This window comes from Tamandua tetradactyla, chromosome 13 (genome assembly GCF_023851605.1).
Source record: "Tamandua tetradactyla isolate mTamTet1 chromosome 13, mTamTet1.pri, whole genome shotgun sequence".
Lineage (NCBI taxonomy): Eukaryota > Metazoa > Chordata > Mammalia > Pilosa > Myrmecophagidae > Tamandua > Tamandua tetradactyla.
This window is the reverse complement of record NC_135339.1, coordinates 54,975,519-54,997,517: the sequence shown is the minus strand read 5'-3', so window position 1 is coordinate 54,997,517 and position 21,999 is coordinate 54,975,519. Positions and strand designations below refer to the sequence as shown.

The window sequence follows — 21,999 nt, the reverse complement described above, 5'->3', positions numbered from 1 at the left end:
AAAAAAAATAAAAGCAATTAACTCTATTTGTTGAGCTTTAAAGAGAAAATTATAACTCTGAAAAACTTGGTTTGACCATCATGAACTTGACCCTTTCTAAATACCTAAGGATAGTTCTTATGAGATTGTTGATAATATTGAATGTGATTTTTGTGATGTTTTTTATATTAATATTTGAGGAAGATATCTCCAAATGACCAATGCATGATATTAGAAAGTCATGTATGTTTTAAACATCCATCTTACATCTAACATATGTCAATGGATTTAAATACAGAAGACAGTTCACAGATATAGTTCCATATGATACAACTAACTTTTGAGAAACTACCACTTGTCAAGTTTTAGTGTCTTATCAAAGAAGAATACCCACAGTTCTCAGAAAAGGTTATTAAAATGCTATTCCCTTTTTCCACTTACATATTCCTGAAGGGCAGATTTTCTTTACATATACTAACAAAGTCAACATATTGCAACAGATTGAATACAGAAGCTGATATGAAAATCCAGCTGCTTCACTGAGCCAAACAGAAAAGAGATTTGCAAAAATTTAAAACAATTCCACTGTTACCATTCTTTTTCTGTTTTCAGGAATATAATAATTTTCATTAAATGTGTTATTTATCTAAACATGTAGTGGATTTAATACTTTCTAAAAAACATTTATAAATAAATCTTTAAAAATATTCCTCAGTTTTCATTTCTAATATGATAGATATTGATAGATATGAATCACAGAACAAAAGTAATTTGGGGTTCTCAACTGTTTACGAGCGTAAAAAAGTTTCTGAAATCAAAGAATTTAAGAATCCCTGGCCAACAGGCCCTCAGTTTTAGGGCTTGCCCTTATGAAACTTATTCCTACAAAGATAAAGTTAAGCCTACTTATGATTATGCCTGCCTGAGCCACACCCAGAGAACCTCTTTTGTTGATCAGATGTGGCCTCTCTCCCTAAGCCAACTCTGCAGATGAAATTGCTGCCCTCCCCATTACATGGGACATGACTCCCAGGGATGTAAATCTCCCTGGTAACATGGGACATCTAGGGAAAGAGCCTGGCCCTGGCACTATGGGATTGAGAAAGTCTTCTTGACAAAAAAAAAAGGGAAGAGAAATGAAATAAAATAAAGTTTCAGTGGCTGAGAGATTTCAAACAGAATTGAGAAGTCATTCTGGAGGTGATTCTTATAGCATATAGATACCCCTTTTAAGTTTTTGGTGTATTAGAGAAGTTAGAAGGAAACAGCTAAAATTGTTCAACTGTAATCCAATAGCCTTGATTCTTGAAGTTGATTGAATAACTATATAGCTTTTAAGGTATGATCATGTGATTGTGAAAACCTTATGACTGATGCTTCCCTTTATCCAGTGTATGGACAAATGAGTGAGAAAAAAAGACAAAAAAGAAATAAATACTAGGGGGGTCTGGAGGGTATGGGGGTATGGGATGTTTGGGGTATTCTTTTTTATTTTTATTCTTATTTTTATTGTTTTTGGAATAATGAAAATGTTCAAAAATCAATTGTGATAATGAATGCACAGCAATATGATGATACTGTGAAACACTGATTGTACAATTTGGAATATATGGTATGTGAATATATATCGCAAAAAAAATGCTTTAAAAAAAAAAGAATCACTGGCCAAAACTAATCAAGACCCATTTTCTGAAACTAAGGACCTCATCAGATATCCTAGAAACACATGGCTTTGTGATTTAGATGAAGATAACTCAATAAATGTAGAGTTCTGTTAGCAAAGAAGAAGAAAGGGAATGGATGTTGGGTAGGAAACCTAAAGTATCTGATACAATAGTGGAAAACTTTGCCTCCCTATATGTTCTGTAATATGCTAGCTGCAACTTAGTTAATTAATAGGAATGGCTTTGTGACATAGCAGCTCTCAATCTCTTTAATTTCAGTGCTCTGAATCTGTGCCCCTGCCCCCATGCCTCACCTCCTCCTTGTGACTGTTATCTCTGCCAAGATTAGCCCCTTTCTTTTCAAATATGCAGTCTGATTTGTTGGGGAAGTGTGGGAATGAATTGAATAAGGGTTAGTCTCCTCTCACAGCAGTGGGAGTTTGACCTCATCAGACCAGGCTGGTGTTTCTTGGTCTCAGCACGGCCAGAAGAGAGAAGTGTGAGAATAAGAAACAGAGAAACCTTCATAAACACCATTACCTTCAGGCAGTTGTAGCTTCATATTTTCTGTATACCAAGAGCTTAGGGGCAATGACCTGGTTGGAATGAAAAGTCTCTTGTTTTGAAGCTGCTTTTGCAAAGCAAGCATACACTTGTTGTTAATCCATGTATGTGCGCACTCTCTCTCTTTCTGTATGATAAATAAAAGTAAAGTTTGGTAAAGATGTATTGATTTACACATTATTTTAGATTTAAAATAGGACAACTGCCTCTAAGTAATGACCTGGGGGTGAAGCAGTTGATGGAGAGTCATGAGCAGGAAGGTTAAAAGAGGACTCACCCATTCCTAGGTCTACTTTTTGACACTACTGCTACCTTGAAGAAGGTAAGGAGGAAAAGCAAGGAACCTGGGACTAAGGTACAAAACTGACAGCTAAATCAGGGACACTAAGTAAATAGTAATATTTACAGTAGCATGAAACAGGTTCCTTTTGACACTTGAGTAATAGAGAACTGTGGCAGTTACCAGGGGAAGGAAAATTACCTTTTGCTTGAGCTCTGGCTGAAAGGAAATTTCTGGTTGCTTCCAGGATTCAACATGTTTAACACTGTCCTGATAAATGTTGAGATGCTAATCTGAGAAGTAAAAGCATCTATATGTGCTAGCTTGAAAAAAGGTCTGAGCAACAGGATTTGGATAAGGGAAGACATACCGAAGCCTAAGTCTGCTCAGTAGCTACTCCCTATAAAATTTCCCCCATATAATATTTGATGCATGTATTATATAATTTTATTAATTAACCCATCTACTATAACACTGTGCTAAGTACTATTGCATTTAGATATTCCCAAGAGTCCTCTGAGAAACAATTAGAGAGCCAATAATATCCCGTGAAGTTTATTATCTAGGGAAACTCATGAATTTCATGGATAGATAAATTCCAACTTAGTAACATAACAATTATACCTCATGTTTGTGCAGCATTTAACTCTTTAAAAAGCAACCTTGTGCTCTGCCAACCTCATAGCATCTTGCAAGCCAACTTCAAACCCCTACTTTAAAGCCCCTCACTTTATCCTAAAATCAAACCTGCAAAACAGGTTTTATTTCCCTTGGATATATGGGGACACAGGGGATTAAAGTTTGCCTAAAGCATAATTTGAGTCCAAGTATTCTAAATTCAAGTTTCTTGCTCTTCCATGATATCACATGAATGTAGCTTTTCAAACACACCTAACTTGCTCATTTTATAATATATGTCCTTTAATAATGAGATGCTCTCTCTTCTCTGCCTTCCTTTTTTTTCCCCTTTATTAGGCCTACCTGGAAAGACTTATCATTACAATCTTGGAGTGCTGGCGTTTATGAAATATGTTTTATCTACCCTTATAAACTCCTTAAGAGAAAATGGAGACAAATCACTGATACTTGTTTTCTCTGTAGAATCCAGATCAGTGCCTGACCCATGGTAATGAACAGCAGCTTATTAAATGGCTGTTTCCACTTGATAGAATGCTCAAATTACTTCCCTGAGTGATGAACAGTTCCAAAAGAAAATTCTCCTCAGGACAAATCATTTATCTATTGAAGTTGCCTCTTTTAACTGAACCCTCATAGTATGGATTTGACCCTACAGCAGAAGCCTGAATTATGCCAGGCTAGCCATTTTCTGGCCCATTGGGATCATCAGGGTCATCCCTAGAGGACAATGGGATCTCTTCCAGTAAAGGATTTAATGCCCCAACTGCTACAAGTGTCATTAGCAGATTGTCATCAGCAGTTGGCCTTCAGCTTCAGGAATTTACTCAACTATACTCCCTCCAGGGTCACCCATATCTAACTGACTGATCTATGTGAGAGGTGAGGTGTATATAAGTCTGGCCATCCCAGACCAACTCACAGTAATGCTTAAGGATTGTTATAGCTCCAAAGACCAGAGGCATTTTGGACACTGCTGACTTTTCAAAAGTTGAATGCTTTCTTTTTCTGTTTCTTGCTATTTTTTACTTAATATATCATAGATCTCTCTCCAAGTAAACTGGTATAAATTCACCCTGTTATATAATATTCTGTTAAATCGATGTATCCCAACTTAACCAAATATCTAATCTCTTAGTTTTTTTTTTAATGGGCATTAGTTTTGCTTCTAGTTTTTTGCCATTCTAGAATTGTAATATATGACTTTATACATTATCCTTCTGACTGGTGCTTCTATTTCTAAAAGATTCTCAGAAAAGAGGTTGCTGTGGCAAAAGGTATGTGTCATATATAACTGTTTTCTAAGTTTTTAAATTTTTATATTTCCTCAAGCAATACTTGGGTACACCCCTTTCTTTGCAATACCATAAGCAGATACCATTTTTAAAAAAATTTTGACAGCCTGATGGTCATAAATTGATATCTTAGAATATTTTGCATTTCCCTGACCACTAGAAAGGTACAACAGCTTCTCATTAGCCACTTGGATCTGGAAATTCCCAGGATACTATTATATCACCAAAGCCCTCTTTAAAAAGCAATAACACAGATTTTGGTGTTTTAAGAAATTATTTCTGTAGATTCAGTCACTTCCAGCCATGTGTGTTATCCTTCTTCTGGCTTGTGTACGTTGTGATCTCTTATTTAAAAAATCTAACAAGTACAATAGTGATTGTAATAATAATAAAAATAATAATTATTATAAGTCTAATTATTATGACAATGCTACTCATACCAGGTTTTACTAAAGGTAATTGTTATTACAGTAGTGCTTCTGTGCGTCAGGGCCTTTCCTATGTGCTTTCACAAGCATTTTCTCATTTAAATTAAAAAAAAAATAAAAGCCATACATTAGTCATAATGCAACACAAAGTAAAGGAAGACATAACAAATTCCTTTAAATATGTGCTAACTGAGGCTTGCACACTTCAAGCTTTTCATCCTGCTATGTGATGGAAACCAAACTTGGGGGTAACCAAATTTCTCTCAAGGTTGGGGTAGTCTTCACTTTCCAAGTAGAGCGAGACAGAGATAGTGCCATTTGAGAAGAACATGCTGTAAATAGACTGCTTGCACACGGTATCTTGGAAAACCTCATATTCTGTGCAACAATCTCTATACCATAGGGAGGCTAAACAATGAAAGGTGCTTGGCTCTGGCTACTAACTCTTGCATTAAGAAATTATTATCTGCTTGCTTATAATTCCATCTGCCCTGTAAGTCAATCCCAGTATTGCCAAAGGACTGAGATTTACCGTAGCAAAGGTAATTAGGTTTCCAAGTGGAATGGATGACTTTCTGGAGATTTGGTTTTTCACCCAGATGACCTATGGCACATTGGAAAGAGAGGACACACAATTTACAAAGAATTGCTTTTTTATAGCTCATAAATTTCTACCCTGCAGTGTGATTCTAAGTCTTTACACTCTGCTCTCAGGCAAAGGGGAAAATGAGGTTTTTCATGCAACAATTAGTGGTATACATCTAATTCATTGGCATGTCTTCCTGAATGGGGAGAAGACAAAGGATGCCAGTCTGGGATTTCGCTGCTTGGCCTGGGCAGACAGTGTGATTATGTGTGATTTTGCCCAGGGATGAGCAATTTATCTTGGGAGACAAAGTGGAAACTAGGGAAGAAATCTGGGCTAAGGATTCCTCAGGCCCCTGGTTCCAGAAGCTTAATTTTTCTAGAAACTGAAAGTCATGTACAAATACTATAAAACTCTGTTAACCTTCCAAATGAAGTACTTAGCTCTCCCTTAGTGTGGCAGTTTCATTTTATTTGTCCTTATTCAATACCCTTTACTGATTGCTAAAGATATATTTTCCAATCATCTTTCATGCAACATCGAGGACCATCTGTCCATTTCCTGAGTTATGAGTTCACACTATGTTCCATTTCCATGCTAAAGCATGGGTTCTGAAGCTCTGCACTCAGCACATGATAGCACCAAGGCAAAATCAAACTCTTGTGCCCACTTTACCATTAATTATCTTGTGACCCACCCTGGGCTCATGAGTATCCAGGGGAGTTCATTGCTATGTGTAATACAGGTGCAAAACTTAGCAGGTCGCATTAGCAAAGGGCAGAAGTCACCAGGACCTTACTTCAGAGTGATAGTGTATTGCCATAATACCCACTTGTTTGTTCACTGAAAGGGGAGCTATAAGCCCTGGCAAATCCCAGAATTCCGGATATTGATGATCTGGGGTGTCAGCTTAACTTACAGGCTCAAAATTGCAGCACTTTTCCTGCACCTTGTTTCTGCTTTGGGATTTCTACCCTAGACCTCTAAGATGAGACCTAGAGGGGAGTCTGGCCAAAATGGCAGCTTAGCAAGGTGTGGGATTTAGTTCCTCCTCCAGAACAGCTACTAAATAACCAGGACCATTACAGAACAGCTCCTGGGGCCACGTCAGTGACCAGACACACAGCGTACCCCAGTCTGGACCAGTTGGACCAGCTGTGAGCGCCCCCAGAACTGTGAGTTCCCCAAGCCATGGTGGCAGGTGCCCCTCCCCTATAGGCTGCTTCCCAGAGGCGAAAGGAAAGAGACTTTACCAGCAGCAGGGGCTGAGCACAGCTAAGCTTCAGTGTGGAATTAATTCACAAATTCTAAACACTAAAAATAGACCCCCAGCTCAGGTGAACCTGGTCAAAGCAGAGGTCACTCATTTTTGCCCTGGACCCAAGGGCGGAGGGCTGATGGAAAAAGAAAAAAAAAAGAAACAGAGGTTTTTGTGACTGTTTTTCTATAAAGGCTTGACTGCCTTTGGATACAGTGGCAGGGCTTCTCATGCCCCAACTGCCCCAGGCATAGGCAGAAACAAGTTTGTTTGAGAGCTTGTCTGGAGCCTTTACCTTCCCTAGGGGAGGGGTGAGACACAACTCAGGTGGAATCCCTCCCTCAAGGAATTCAGACCCCAGGCCTTGGTAATTTGAAGCCATTAAAACCAGCCTACAACCTCTCCTCTGTCTCCACCACGTTCCCAGCAGGGAGAGTCTGCCAAAGCTAAAGGTACCACATCATCTTATGCGGGTGGGACCTGCAGGCAGACAAGCACCACATACTGGGCAGGACGAGAAAAGCAGAGTTCAGAGACTTCACAGGAAAGTGTTTCAACGTGCTGGGTCTCACCCTCAGAAAACTGATGCAGGTGACTCTTTACTCCTGATAGGAGGCCAGTTTGATCTTGGAATATCTGGCTGGGGTCTATAATACCTAAATAGACTCTCCTAAGGGTGGGGTGGGGTGGGGTGGGGAGAATGTACCATACAGACAGGGCAAGAAACAAGAAAACAAGAACTGAAAAATTCTCCTCTGGTGAACAAAACCTAAGCTAGTGGTCCAGAAAAAGTTGAAATGAATGTCAAAGAACATACAGACAACAAATTCATCCAGCAAGAAAACTCTAGGTAAAATAAGTGAAAACAATCTCCAGAATAAACTAATTAAGGTAATTAAATGCCTAGACACCAGCAAAAAATTACAGATCACACCAGAAAAATTGAAGATATGGCCCAGTCAAAGGAACAAACCAACAATTCAAATGAGATACAGGAGTTGAAACAATTCATTCAGAATGTTCAAACAGACATGGAAAACCTCATCAAAAATCAAATCAATGAACTGAGGGAGGATATAAAGAAGGCAAGGAACGAACAAAAAGAAGAAGCTGAAAGTCTGAAAAAACAAATCACAGAACTTATGGGAATGAAAGGCACATTAGAAGAGATGAAAAAAACAATGGAAACCTACAATGTTAGATTTCAAGAAGCAAAAGATAGGATTAGTGAACTGGAGGATGGAACATCAGAAATCCAACAAGCAAAAGAAAATATAGGAAAAAAAATGGAAAAATATGAGCAGGGATTCAGGGAATTGAATGACAATATGAAGTGCATGAATATAAGCATTGTGGGTGTCCCATAAGGAGAAGAGAAGGGAAAAGGAGAAAGAAAAACTAATGGAGGAAATTATCACTGAAAATTTCCCAAGTCTTATGAAAGACATAAAATTACAGATCAAAGAAGTGCAGCATACCCCAAACAGAATAAATCCAAATAGACATAGTCCAAGACACTTACTAATCAGAATGTCAGAGGTCAAAGAGAAAGAGAGAATCTTGAAAACTGCAAGAGAAAAGCAATCCACCACATACAAGGGAAGCCCAATCAGACTATGCTTAGATTTCTCAGTGGAAACCATGGAGGTGAGAAGACAGTGGGATCATATATTTAAATTACTAAAAGAGAAAAACTGCCAACCAAGAATTCTATATCCAGCAAAATTGTCCCTCAAAAATGAGGGAGAAATTAAAACACTTTCAGACAAAAAATCACTGAGAGAATTTGTAACCAAGAGACTGGCTCTGCAAGAAATTCTAAAGAGAGGACTAGAGGCAGACATGAAAAGACAGGAGAAAGAGGTGTGAAGAAGAGTGTAGAAAGGAAGACTATCAGTAAAGGCAAAAAGAAGAAAAATTAGATATGACATATAAAATCCAAAAGGCAAAATGGTAGAAGAAAGTACTACCCGTACAGTAATAACACTAAATGTTAATGGATTAAACTCCCCAATCAAAAGACACAGGCTGGCAGAATGGATTAAAAAACAGGACCCATGTATACGCTGCCTACAGGAAACACATCTTAGAACCAAGGATAAACATAGGATGAAAGTGAAAGGTTGGGAAAAGATATTTCATGCAAATAACAACCAGAAAAGAGCAGGAGTAGCTAAATTAACATCCAACAAATTAAACTTCAAATGTAAAACAGTTAAAAGAGACAAAGAAGGACACTATGTATTAATAAAAGGAACAATTCAACAAGAAGACATAACAATCATAAATATTTATGCACCAACCCAGAATGCTCCAAAACACATGTGGCAAACACTGAAAAGAGAAAGAGACACATCTACCATAATAATAGGAGACTTCAATTCCACACTCACATCAATGCACAGAACATCTAGACAGAGGGTCAATAAAGAAACAGAGAATTTGAATAATGCAATAAATAAGGTAGACGTAACATATCTATAAAACATTACACCCCACAATAGCAGGATAGACCTTTTTCTCAAGTGCTCATGGGTCATTCTCAAGGATAGATCATATGCTGGGTCAAAAAGCAAGTCTCAATAAATTTAAAAAGATTGAAATCATACAAAACACTCTCTCAGATAATAAAGGATTCAGGTTGGAAATCAATAATAGGCAGAGTGCCAGAAAATTCACAAATATGTGGAGGTTCAACAACACACTCTTAAACAACCAGTGGGTCAAGGAAGAAATTACAAGAGAAATCAGTAAACATCTCGAGGCAAATGAAAATGAAAACACAACATATAAAACTTACGGGATCCAGCAAAGGCAGTGCTAAGAGGGAAATTTATTGTCCTAAATGCCTATATCAAAAAAGAAGACAGGGCAAAATCAGGGAATTAACTGTTCACTTGGAAGAAGTAGAGAAAGAACAGCCAACTAACCCCAAAAGCAAGTAAAAGGAAAGAAATAATGAAGATCAGAGCAGAAATAAATGAAATCAAGAACATGAAAACATTGAGAAAATCAACAAAACCAAGAGCTGGTTCTATGAGAAAATCAATAAGATTGATGGACCCTTAGCAAGATTGACAAAAAAAAGAAGAGAGAGGATGCAAATAAATAAGATCAGAAATGCAAGAGGAACCACTGACCCCACAGAAATAAAGGAAATAATCACAGAACACTATGAACAACCTTATGCTAATAATATGACAATGTAGATGAAATGGACAACTTTCTAGAAAGGCATGAACAACCAACTTTGACTTGAGAAGAAACAGACAACCTCAACAAACGAATCACAAGTAAAGAAATTGAATCATTCATTAAGAAGCTCCCCAAAAAGAAAAGTCCAGGACCAGATAGTTTCACATGTGAATTCTGCCAAACATTCCAGAAAGAATTAGTACCAATCCTGCTCAAAATCTTTAAAAAAATTGAAGAGGAGGGAAAGCTACCTAACTCATTCTACTAAGCCAACATCACCCTCATACCAGAGCCAGACAAAGATATTACAAAAAAGAAAACTACAGACCAAACTCTCTAATGAATATAGATGCAAAAATCCTCAACAAAATTCTAGCAAATCAAATCCAGCAACACACTGAAAGAATTATATATCATGACCAAGTAGGATTCATTCCAGGTATGCAAGGATGGTTCAACATTAGAAAATCAATTAATGTAATACACCATATCAACAAATCAAAGCAGAAAAACCACATGATCATCTTGATTGATGCAGAAAAGGTAAACCTCAATGGGGAAAAATTGAAAACTTTTCCCCTAAGATCAGGAACAAGACAAGGATGTCCACTATCACCACTGTTATTCAACATTGTGTTGGAAGTTCTAGCTAGAGCAATTAGACAGAAAAAGAAATACAAGGCATCAAAATTGGAAAGGAAGAAGTAAAACTCTCACTGTTTGCAGATGATATGATACTATATGTCAAAAACCCTGAAAAATCCACAGCAAAACTACTAGAACTAGTAAATGAGTACAGCAAAGTGGCAGGTTACAAGATCAACACTCAAAAATCTATAGTGTTTCTATACACTAGTAATGAACAATCTGAGGGGGAAATCACAAAAAGAATTCCATTTACAATTACAACCAAAAGAATAAAATATTTAGGAATAAATTTAACTAAAGAGACAAAAGACCCATACAAAGGAAACTACAAGAAATTGTTAAAAGAAATCACAGAAGACCTAAATACATGGAAGGGTATACTGTGTTCATGGATTGGAAGACTAAATATAGTTAAGATGGCAATTCTATCTAAATTGATTTTCTAGATTCAATGCAATACCAATTAAAATCCCAAAAAACTTACTTTTCAGAAATAGAAAAAACAATAACCAAATTTATCTGGAAGCATAGGGTGCCCCAAATAGCTAAAAGTATCCTGAGAAAGAAAAATGAAGTCAGAGGTCTCACGCTACCTGACTACAAGGTGTATTATGAAGCCACAGTGGTCAAAACAGCATGGTACTGGCATAAAGATAGATATTCTGACCAATGGATTCTAATAGAGTGTTCAGATATAGACCCTCTCATCTATGGACAATTGATCTTTGATAAAGCAGTCAAGTCAACTCACCTGGGATAGAACAGTCTCTTCAATAAATGGTGCTTGAAAAACTGGATATCCATGTGCAAAAGAATGAAAGAGGACCCATATGTCACACCCTATACAAAAATTAACTCAAAACGGATCAAAGATCTAAACATTAGATCTAAGACCATAAAACTGTTAGAAGAAAATGTAGGGAAATATCTTATAAATCTTATACTAGGAGGCAGTTTCCTAGACCTTACACCCAAAGTAAGAGCACTGAAGAAAGAAAGAAGGAAATGGGAACTTCTCAAAATTAAACACCTTTGCACATCAAAGAACTTCGTCAAGAAAGTAAAAAGACAGCCTACACAATGGGAAACAATATTTGGAAATGATATATCAGATAAAGGTCTAGTATCCAGAATTCATAAAGAGATTGTTCAACTCAACAACAAAAAGACAGCCAACCCAATTACAAAATGGGCAAAAGACTTGAACAGACACTTCTCAGAAGAGGAAATACAAATGGCCAAAAGGCACATGAAGAGATGTTCAACTTCCCTGGTTATTAGGGGAATGCAAATCAAAACCACAATGAGATATCATCTCACACCCACCAGAATGGCCATTATCAATAAAACAGAAAATGACAAGTTCTGGAAAGGATGTGGAGAAAGAGGCACACTTATCCTCTATTGGTGGGAATGTCAGATGGTACAACCGCTGTGGAAGGCAGTTTGGCGGTTCCTCAAAAAGCTAAATATAGAATTGCCGTATGACCTGGCAATATCATTACTAGGTATCTACTCAGAGGACATGAGGGCAAGGACACAAACAGACATTTACACACCAATGTTTATAGTAGCATTATTTACAGTTGTAAAGAGATGGAAACAGCCAAAATGTCCATCAACAGACAAGTGGCTAAACAAACTGTGGTATATACATATGATGGAATATTATGCAGCTGTAAGACAGAATAAAATTATGAAGTATGTAACAACATGGATGGACCTTAAGGACATTATGCTGAGGTAGATTAGCCAGAAACAAAAGGACAAATACTGTATGGTCTCACTGATATGAACTGACATTAATGAGTAAACTTGGATAATTTCATTGGTAACAGAGACCATCAGGAGATAGAAATACGGTAAGATATTGGGTAACTGGAGCTCAAGGGATACAGATTGTGCAACAGGACTGAATGTAAAACCTCAGAAATGGACATCACAATACTACCTAACTGTAATACAATTATATTAAAACACTGAATGAAGCTGAATGTGAGAATGATAGAGGGAGGAGGGCCAGGGGCACAAATGAAATGAGAAAGAAAGATAGATGATAAAGATTGAGATGGTATAATCTAAGAATGTCTAGAGTGTATAATGAGAGTGACTAAATGTACAATTTTAAAAAACGTTTTTTAATATCTTAAAATTTTAACTTATGTGTGAGACTAAAGCAAAAAATCTTTATTGGGTACAAAATTTATATTTTGACTAGTGCATTTCCTAATATAACTTATGTAGACAGGTTATATGTAGAACACTATAAGTACATGGAACCTTGAGTAGGACATGAGATGTTGGTTTGTCCAGAGTGATGCTCTCATAAATCCCAGAGTGATTTGAACAGTGAATAAAAAAGTATTTGCAGAGTCTCCTTCGGGGAATGGTGAGATAGGGGCAAAATGCAACTTTCCCAAGCTAAATTCTTGATATTATCACAAGTAGTGTGAACAACCAAAGCTATAGGCTGAGTCCCCAATCTTGGGGTTTGTTCATATGAAACTTAAACCCACAACGATTAGGTCAAGTCTACTTAAAATTAGGCCTAAGAGTCATCCCAAGAGAACCTGTTTTGTTGCTCATATATGGTCTCTCTCTCCAGCCAACACAACAAGCAAACTCACCACCCTCCCCCTGTCTAAATGGGATATGACTCCCAGGGGTGTGGACCTTCATGGAAACGAGGGACAGAAATCCTAGAATGAGCTTAGACTCAGCATCAAGGGATTGAGAAAACCTTCTCGACCAAATGGGGGAGGAGTGAAGTAAGACAAAATAAAATGTCAATGGCTAAGAGATGCCAAACAGAGTCAAGAGGTTTTCCTGGAGGTTATTCTTATGCATTAAGTAGATATCATCTTGTTAGTCAAGATGTAGTGCAGAGGCTGGAGGGAACTCCCTGAAAATGTGGAGCTGTGTTCCAGTAGCCATGTTTCTTGAAGATGATTGTATAATGATATAGCTTTCACAATGTGACTGCGTGATTGTGAAAACCTTGTGTCTGATGCTTCTTTTATCTACCTTATCAACAGACAAGTAAAACATATGGAATAAAAATAAGTAATAGGGGGAACAAATGTCAAAATAAATTTAGTAGATTGAAATGTTAGTGATCAATGAAAGGGAGGGGTAAGGGGTATGGTACATGTGAATTTTTTTCTGTTTTCTTTTTATTTCTTTTTCTGAATAGATTCAAATGTTCCAAGAAATGATCATGATGATGAATATGCAACTATGTGATGATATTGTGAATTAATGATTATATATGTAGAATGGAATGATCAAAAGTTAAGAATGCTTGCGTTTGCTTGGTGTTTTTTGATATTTAAAATAATAATAATAATAAAAGATGAGACCTAGAGATCATAAGGAAAGATTCACATTGATGTTCTTAGCAGCATTATTTCCAATTGCCAAAAGATGGAAGCAACCCAAGTATGCATCAACCATGAATGGATAAACAAAATATTATATATATATATATATATATATATATAAAACACACACACACACGTACATATGCAACAAAATATTGTTCAGCTCTAAAAAGGAATGAAGTCCTGATACATGTGATAACATGGATGAACCTTGAAGACATCGTGTTCAGTGAAATAAACCAGACATAAAAGGACAAATACTGTATGGTCTCACTGATTTGCAACAATTAGAATAAGCTATGTTATAGAGTCAGAATCTCGAATATAGGTGATCCAGAACAGGGTGGGGATACTGAATGAGAAGTTAAGGCTTAAAATGTACAGAATTCTTATTTGGAATAATGGAAATGCTTGGTAATTCATGTGGTGATTGTTTCATGATATTGTGGACACAATTAACAGCACTGAAATACGTTCTTCAGTATGCTTTACAAGGAAATTGTTAGATTGTTTATATGGTAACAGAATACAAATAAAATTAAAAATCAAATGGAACTATGCTATACAAACAGTGAATCCTAAATTGAACCCTGGACTTTAATTAATTTTATAATTGTAAAAATGTTACCTTTAATTGCAACAAATGTTCCACACCAATGCAGGGTGTTAGTAATGGGGGTGGTATATGGGGATGCCATGTTTATGCGTGATTGTTCCTTAAACCAACAACTTCTCTAATAAAGAAAAAGAAGAAGAAGATCCGCTTATCCTTCAGCTCTTCAAAACCCTACAATTTCCACATTTTCAAAACATGAATGGAGGCTGATCGCTGACCTTCCCTGATACAAAGATGAGTAACAATGATTTCCCTTACTAAAGCCACCATCTAAACCACTAACTAGCATTTTAACTTTCAGCTTTTTGAGTGTTGGCAGATGAGATTTACCTTACCAGATTGTGGTGAGTGTTGAATTGATGTTAAGCACAGAGGATCGCAAAAGTGAATTATAAATGCTTTCTAAATGACAAAATTGTTCCATTGACATTAAGTGATATTGTTTTTATTCTTAGTAATAGTTAATTGTATATATAAATGCAAATTTTGATGAGTTTCCCAATGTAATTAATTTTTCAGAACATTTGTTGACTGATCCCCAGCATTCCTGGGCATATCTGAAGCATAAGACAAGAATTCTCAGTCATATTATACTAAGAAGTTTAATTAAGAAAAACTACAATACATGTGTGCATATCAAAACACATTAATTAAGTAGGTAGATTTCATATAGACATTAAAATTCCTAGGGAATCTGACTCTAAAAACACATTCCCCTCCTACCAAATCTGTTAGATTCATCCTTTCCTCAAATGTCCATGCAAATTCTTAGAGGTACCTTTGCTTCCATCTTCAGCCTGTTCACGTTTTCTAGAACTCTGCTATACATGCTGAATATTGGAAGCAGATAGAAATTAATCCCTTTTGGTGGGCCGCCAGCAAAAGATTGTATCTCCTTCCAGGTCCATTTCTGTCCCATTCCCATGTCTGTGCTACTGTTCAATTTGCAGTCTTTTCACTTCCCTCCCTATAGGAAAACACTGTTGGCAGCTATTATCCATCCAGTTTACATTCTCCCTGAGATCTTTTTTTTGAATTGCCAGAGACAGGAAAATTCTTTCTTTCTTTTTTTGCTTTCTGCAATCATTTTTCATTTTTTTGTATCAACATCTTCACATCAGTAGAGAATCATTTTTTGTTCCCAAAAATGGTCTTCAATGGTTCTTACTGCCCATTGAATTTCCACATACCATTATTATAATCTTGTTGCAGAATAAACAGAATCAGTGTACCAAGGTGGACCCTTAGTTGGAAAAAGTTAGTGCAGCTTCCATAATGTGTGGGTTACACTTCCCAAAAGTTATAAACTTAAAGAATCTGACTCATGAGCTACATGATCTATATAAACAGAAATTTTTCCTAAGAGAAATTACCACAACACAGTTTTATTTTTCCCTGAGACACAAAGCATGAGAAATAATGTAATTTAATACAATGTAATGTAAAAAATAGACCATTACTCAAAAGAAACAGCATACTGCTAAGCAGCTGACAAGAATTACTAGGAAACTTCCTGCAACAGCAATCTACATAAGCAATAACTAAGGAATATAGCTTTCTCTTTCTCTGGCCAGATGGTCAAATGCACTATTTCAGCTACATAAGAGAATTCAGAATAATAAAGTAAGATATTTTAATATTACCCCTCACCAGAGCTTCTCAGACTTCCATCTGCATAGAATTATTGAAAGACTGTTAAAAGTTCAGTCCCTACACCCCAGTCCAAGATGCTGGGTAGGTAGAGATTCACATAGAGACCAAGAAAATACACTTCTAATGAATATCCCAGGGAATTCCAGTGCAATTATTTCATAGGACACATTTAAAGCAACTCTATTTCTGTATTACAGATGAAGAAAAATGAAGAATCAAAAATATAAATCAGTATACCCAAGGTCAAAGGTCTACTTAATACGAGAGCCAAGACAAGTGGTAACAACAACAGTAATAATAATAAATAAAACGTTTGATGCTTTATGGATGGATTAGAAAAACTCTCCTGCCGCCCATGCAAGAGTTGTCCCATCATTTAACTCTTTATTTCTTTACCTTTCCTCATCATGCAGTCACTTTAAAATATTTATTGAACATCCACTATGGTTAAGAAACCAAGAGTATAATGTTTAAAGAGTTCTCTTCCCTCATGGAACTTACAGGATAACACACTATCTACAGAAGTAAGGAATGATATAGAATAAAGACAATGAAAGAAATCAGTTGGTTAGAGAAAGAGGTTCTTTTGGATCCATTCTATTTGAGGGAGCTAATGTTAATGAGGATGAGGAGAGGCATTTCAAATGTTCCACACATTCATTTACTCCATTCCACAAATATTTATCAAGGACCCAGTATGTGCTGAGCACTGCAAGATATTGGCAATACAACAGAGAATATAAAAGACAAGGTCTTGAAGGCTTGTACTCAGTAAGAAGAGAAATGGGCAATGGTAGGGATTGGGATTCATTTAAACACGGTAGCCAGAGAAGGCAACTTCAGGGAAACAAATGAAATTTTATCTGATACCTAAAAGCTATAAGGGAGTCAACCATGCAAAGAGCTGATAAAAGAGCTTTCCAGGCAAAGTGAGCAGCAAGTGCAAAGGTGCAGAGACAGATGTTAGCTTGTTATGTTAAAGAAACAGAAAAATGGCCAATGTGATGCTTGATTGGTATATGAAGTCTGAGATGCAGTCAGGAGCCACAGCCTGCAGAATCCTGTAGTCCAGGCAAGGAATTTGGATTTTGTACCAAATGCAGTGGACAGCTATTAAAAGGAGAATTAGATTATTTGATTCGAATGTTTGAAGATCCCTTGATAACATGTGAAAAATAAATTGTGGGAGAGTATGCATCAGGAGAGAGGCAAGTTAAGAGTTGGAGGATGCTTCATGCATTGTATGTTACCATTCATGCCTTTGTTTTGCTCCACCATACCCTTAGTATGTTCTTCAGACTCTTGTCTTTCCAGCAAATGCCTTTTCAGCTTTAGGACTTAATTCAGTCAACCTCTTCATGAAGCATTTTCATAGCACTCTTACCCTGTCTTTAAGTAGAAATGACAGATCTTTGTTAGATGTCCTCCTCTACCCTCTATTAACTTAAAACACAAATACTATTTATCATTTAATGTATAATCTGTTGCTAATATATGAAAATAAGTAAATGTAAAAACTATACACTGATGAGGACAAAGAGGATAAGAGAAGTGACTATAACTGAAAAACAACACCAAATTTTTAGAAGGCAGAAAGCTCCAAGATAGAGCAAAGAAAGTTGAATCCCCAAATGGCTGCATTCCTACCTGATCGTTCCAGAGTGATGCTCTCCCACTGAAAAGCCTAATATATGCCTCACAATTATCACAGCCAGTTGTGTGTGTGTCTATATGTATGTATGCATGTGTGTGTATATTTACCTTACGCTTAAGTATTCACAGACAGACAAGGATAACTGAATATTTGTTGAAAGTCGCTAGTAAATAGAAAGGGAACTTTAGTTCTAGCAAATAGAAAAGGAAGCTATAGAGACAAATTGCAGTATGAAATTTATCAAAACTATAATTAATTTCTCAGAGAAAGAAGAAAAGATGCCATAAAAAGTAACAATCACAGAATTTCAAAAAGAGCTCCTAGACATTAAAAAATGTGAGACTATAGAAATAGATTTATAGATAAATATAGATAGATATAAATTTGGAAGGGTTTGGAGGAGCTCAATACCTTTCTCATGAAGGGAAACAAAATGAAAAAGACATGAAAAATATGATTTTTTTTAAGGCCAGAAAATTACAGAATAACCAAGGAACTTCTACCAAAAGAGAGTTTAATAAAAATGAAAGGTGGAATGATATCAAAGAAATGATATACAAAAAAAATAGTCAGATTCTAAATTTCTATAAGGAAAGTGTCCATTTAATATCCAGCACTGTAACTGAAAAACCCCACTAAGCACCACCATTGTGAAATTTCAGAACCCTGGGTTTAAAGAGATCTGCTAAGATGAATCTTCTATATATATAATTATAAATAGAAAAATTATGTATAGAGAAAAAACTATATATAATTTACAAATAGTCAGAAATAAGGATGCCACCAAGCTTATCATAAGGAATACAAGAAGCTAGAGAACAACTGAAACATGCCTTCAGACTTCTAGTGAAAATGATTTTCAGCCTGAAATTCCATACCCTATAATATTATGATTGACATTTAAAGGTGGAATGAAGATATCTTCAGAAACACCAGATCAGAAAGCTGCTGGAGATTGTTCTCTTCTAGAAAACTAGTTCTTGTATAAACAAACAGGGAATCCAAAGCAAAGAGAGAAAAAAACAGAGGTTGTGATGGTTAGGTTCTGGTATCAACTTGGCCAAGTCATTATGCCCAGTTGTCTGGTCAGGCAAGCACTGGCCTGACTTTGCTGCAAGGATATGTAGAAGGTTGGTGTATTAAATTACAAGTCAGCTGACTGCATCTGTGGCTGATTACATCAATTAAGATCAACTAAGGCATGTCCTTCACAATCTGGTAATCCAATCAGTTTAAGACTTTTAAGGAAGAAGAGACTCTGATTGCTTCTTCTGGCAGCGAGCCTCTCTAGAGTTCATCCAGACACCTCATCAAAGCCACCAATTTCACAGCTTGCTCTATGGATTTTGGACTCTTCCATTCCCATGTGCATGAGACACCTTTATAAATCTCATTTTACAGATCTCTCCTGTTGCCTCTGCTGCTCTAGAGAATCCTAATATAGAAGTGAAAGACATTTCCAGAATGACATTAGAGGAAAGTCCTGAGATTACAATTCTGCAGTAGGCCTATTGGTCAAACATTTCAGATCGGTGAGGGAAAATAAATTCTCTTGAAGAGATGTCTCTAAGGGGAAAAAAATGGAATAGATTATCTGGTGTGTTTGACCAAAGTAAGAAGAATTTCCAAACTCCATTAGAGAATATAGGAGTAACATTGATAAGCAAATGGGAAAAGGGAAAATTACTAACTCCAGGAAATAAGTAAGAACGGAAATATCATAAAATATTAGATGGCCCAGCTGGAAATAGTATTTTCATAGTCATAATAATATAAACCCTGACTATTGATCTAACTAAAACTTCTAATATTACTGTATTGAGTGAATAAAGGAAGGGAAGTGGAGGTAGTTATAAAAAAGAGGGTTTAATATTAGTTCTCTAAGTCAATTAATAAAGAAGAAATCTTTAAAATTCAAGGTATAGCAGTATAAGTATATAGAAATAGACAGTGAAAAAACTATAAAGAATTATATGAAATAAGTGAAAGTGATTGCTACTGGGGAGCAGGCAAGGGGTGAAGAGAGGTGAATAGGACAAAAGAAGTAACAAATGGTGTCACTGCTCTTGCCAAAAATAGTTCATCTATCAACTATTAAGATTCTTCTTCCTCTACTCTGTCCTATATAAATAAGTGAAACAATAGAAAGAATGATATGTTTCACTTTGCAAAATGGTGATTTGTTGCTGTGACACAAGAATGACGACCTTGAAGGTGCTTGGGCAATTTTCACACAGCTTAGAGCCAGCGAAGGAAATCCTTTCTGGGTACATGATTTTTTTCTTTATTCAAATACTAAAATAACTCATGTTATTTATACAGACTGCAACCTGTAATTAATCAAAATATGTGCATTCTTTCATTCTTGTACTGAGGGGCACAACACATTCATCTTTAATCACAGTGGGAAACTTTTTAAGAACTTTAAGCAGAGTAAATGATATGATCAGATTTGTATTTTAGAAGATCCTAGGACGTTGTAGAGGGAAAAAGAGGTAGCAAAGACTGATTGGGAGCCACTGCAATAGTTCAATTAATTGTTGATGGAAGACAAAACTAGAGTCATGGTAGTGGAGCTCGAAAGAAGTGTGGTATCATTTGATATATATTTTGGAGATAATGTCAATATCCTATTGTGAGTAAGTGGATCTGGGGTTGGACAAGGGAAGGTCCTGAAGATAATTTTCATTTTGGGGGACTGAACAATCAGGTGCCATTAACTGGAATGAGCAATGCACAACTGGCTTTTCAGTCAGTTGAAACCTATAAATTAAGCACTTAGGAACTTCAAAGAATGTTAAGCCTTACTTCTTGGCATTCTGATTCTGACCCCAATGAAAGCACACAGTCTCTGTATCTCTGCTTCTGCTCAAACAGACCTTGACTGAATGAGGTCAGCTTTGGGCCAGGATTTTCTGCAGTGAAAATGAAAAGCTGTTCTTTTAGCTTTATTGCTTTCTTGGAACTATGGTATGATATTCTGTGCCTGTCTAATTCCAATTGTGCATCTGCTGTGTTGACCGACTCTGCTTCATTTCACTTTTCCCCAAGAGCAAACTCCTCAGGGGCAGCAACCAGAGCAAATCCAGTGTTCATCTCTCTAAGTGGTATGGAAATGCATATATTTCCCTTGGGTCATTATTCAGAAATAGTATGTTATTTGACCAGGAAGACATGGCATATATAATCTTTGTACATGATGGAATGGGTGGGATTACAATACTTGGTTAGTTGGAATTACAAACTTTACAAGAACTTTAGCATTTGTGTGATTGTCTTAAATAGTCACAGAATAACAATCTTTCAGTCATATTCAGTTCCACTAATTCTTGTGAAGCAAAGACTGAAAGGCGAAAACAGAATCTATTATAAAGAGGTATATGACCAAAGAATTGAGAAGGAATGAGAGGAGTTTAAGAGAAACAACATGGGGTGAGGAGCAAATACTGTCTTTTGATCCAAATCATCTGGCATTTGAGATTCTGTCCAGGAAACAATTGGAGAAAACATCAGGAAATAACTGTTTTTCTTGGACTATTGTTTTTTTTTTTTTAAGTCATGTGTGTTTTGTTTGTTTGTTTTTGTTTTTTGGGTGCATGGTCCAGGAATCAAACCCACATGCCCCGCATGAAGGGCAAGCATTCTATCACTGAACCACTAAATCAAGTGTGTTCTCTGGGAAAGCATCTTTTTACTCCCCTATCAGTAAAACAAAGAAAGCTTTAGCTTCCTGAGGGATATATTAGTGCCTCAGAGCCAAGCCATAAACTCAGATTCATATTCAGGAGGGCCGCATTCTCCCACCATCAGTGTCCAATGATCATTCTCCCACTAGGTCTTTTTCACCTTTTCCATTGTACTTGCATGGATGAAGCTAAGGAAATTACTAGTATTCCCTTTCCCATGATATTACATGTCATGTAAATGAGAAATTTTTCTCTCAGCTTGTGCCAGGATGTGTATGTATCTATCCCAATGGGCTTTATAACAAAGAGTCTTCCAGAAACTAACAACGGGGTCATGAGAGAATAAAACAGAAAAAGATTTTGATGATGAGAAAATGTTTCTGAGGTTGAGTAAACAAGAGTATTTTAATAGAGATAAATGGAGGAATGTTCCAGTCATGGGAGAAATATCACGTGGAGAATCTTCAAATTTTCATA

At 36.5% G+C, this 21,999-nt stretch overlaps 1 protein-coding gene across 10 annotated transcripts in view; it reads right to left on the bottom strand.

The window, feature by feature from the left end:
- LOC143654020 (uncharacterized) overlaps positions 1–21,999 on the bottom strand; it is a 549,535-nt gene that overhangs the window by 200,618 nt on the left and 326,918 nt on the right. For 6 of the 10 annotated variants that reach the window (XR_013161635.1, XR_013161637.1, XR_013161636.1 and 3 more), the window contains 2 exons: positions 2,689–2,780; positions 2,184–2,334 (listed from right to left, as the gene is read on the bottom strand). The exons of the other annotated variants lie outside the window; for them this stretch is intronic. Coding sequence is in view for 1 of the 6 variants with exons in the window: in XM_077125483.1 (XP_076981598.1) it covers positions 2,747–2,780 (34 nt within the window). In the remaining 5 variants the exon portion in view is untranslated. Of the gene's footprint in view, positions 1–2,183; positions 2,335–2,688; positions 2,781–21,999 lie in introns of those variants that run through there. 10 annotated transcript variants of the gene reach the window in all.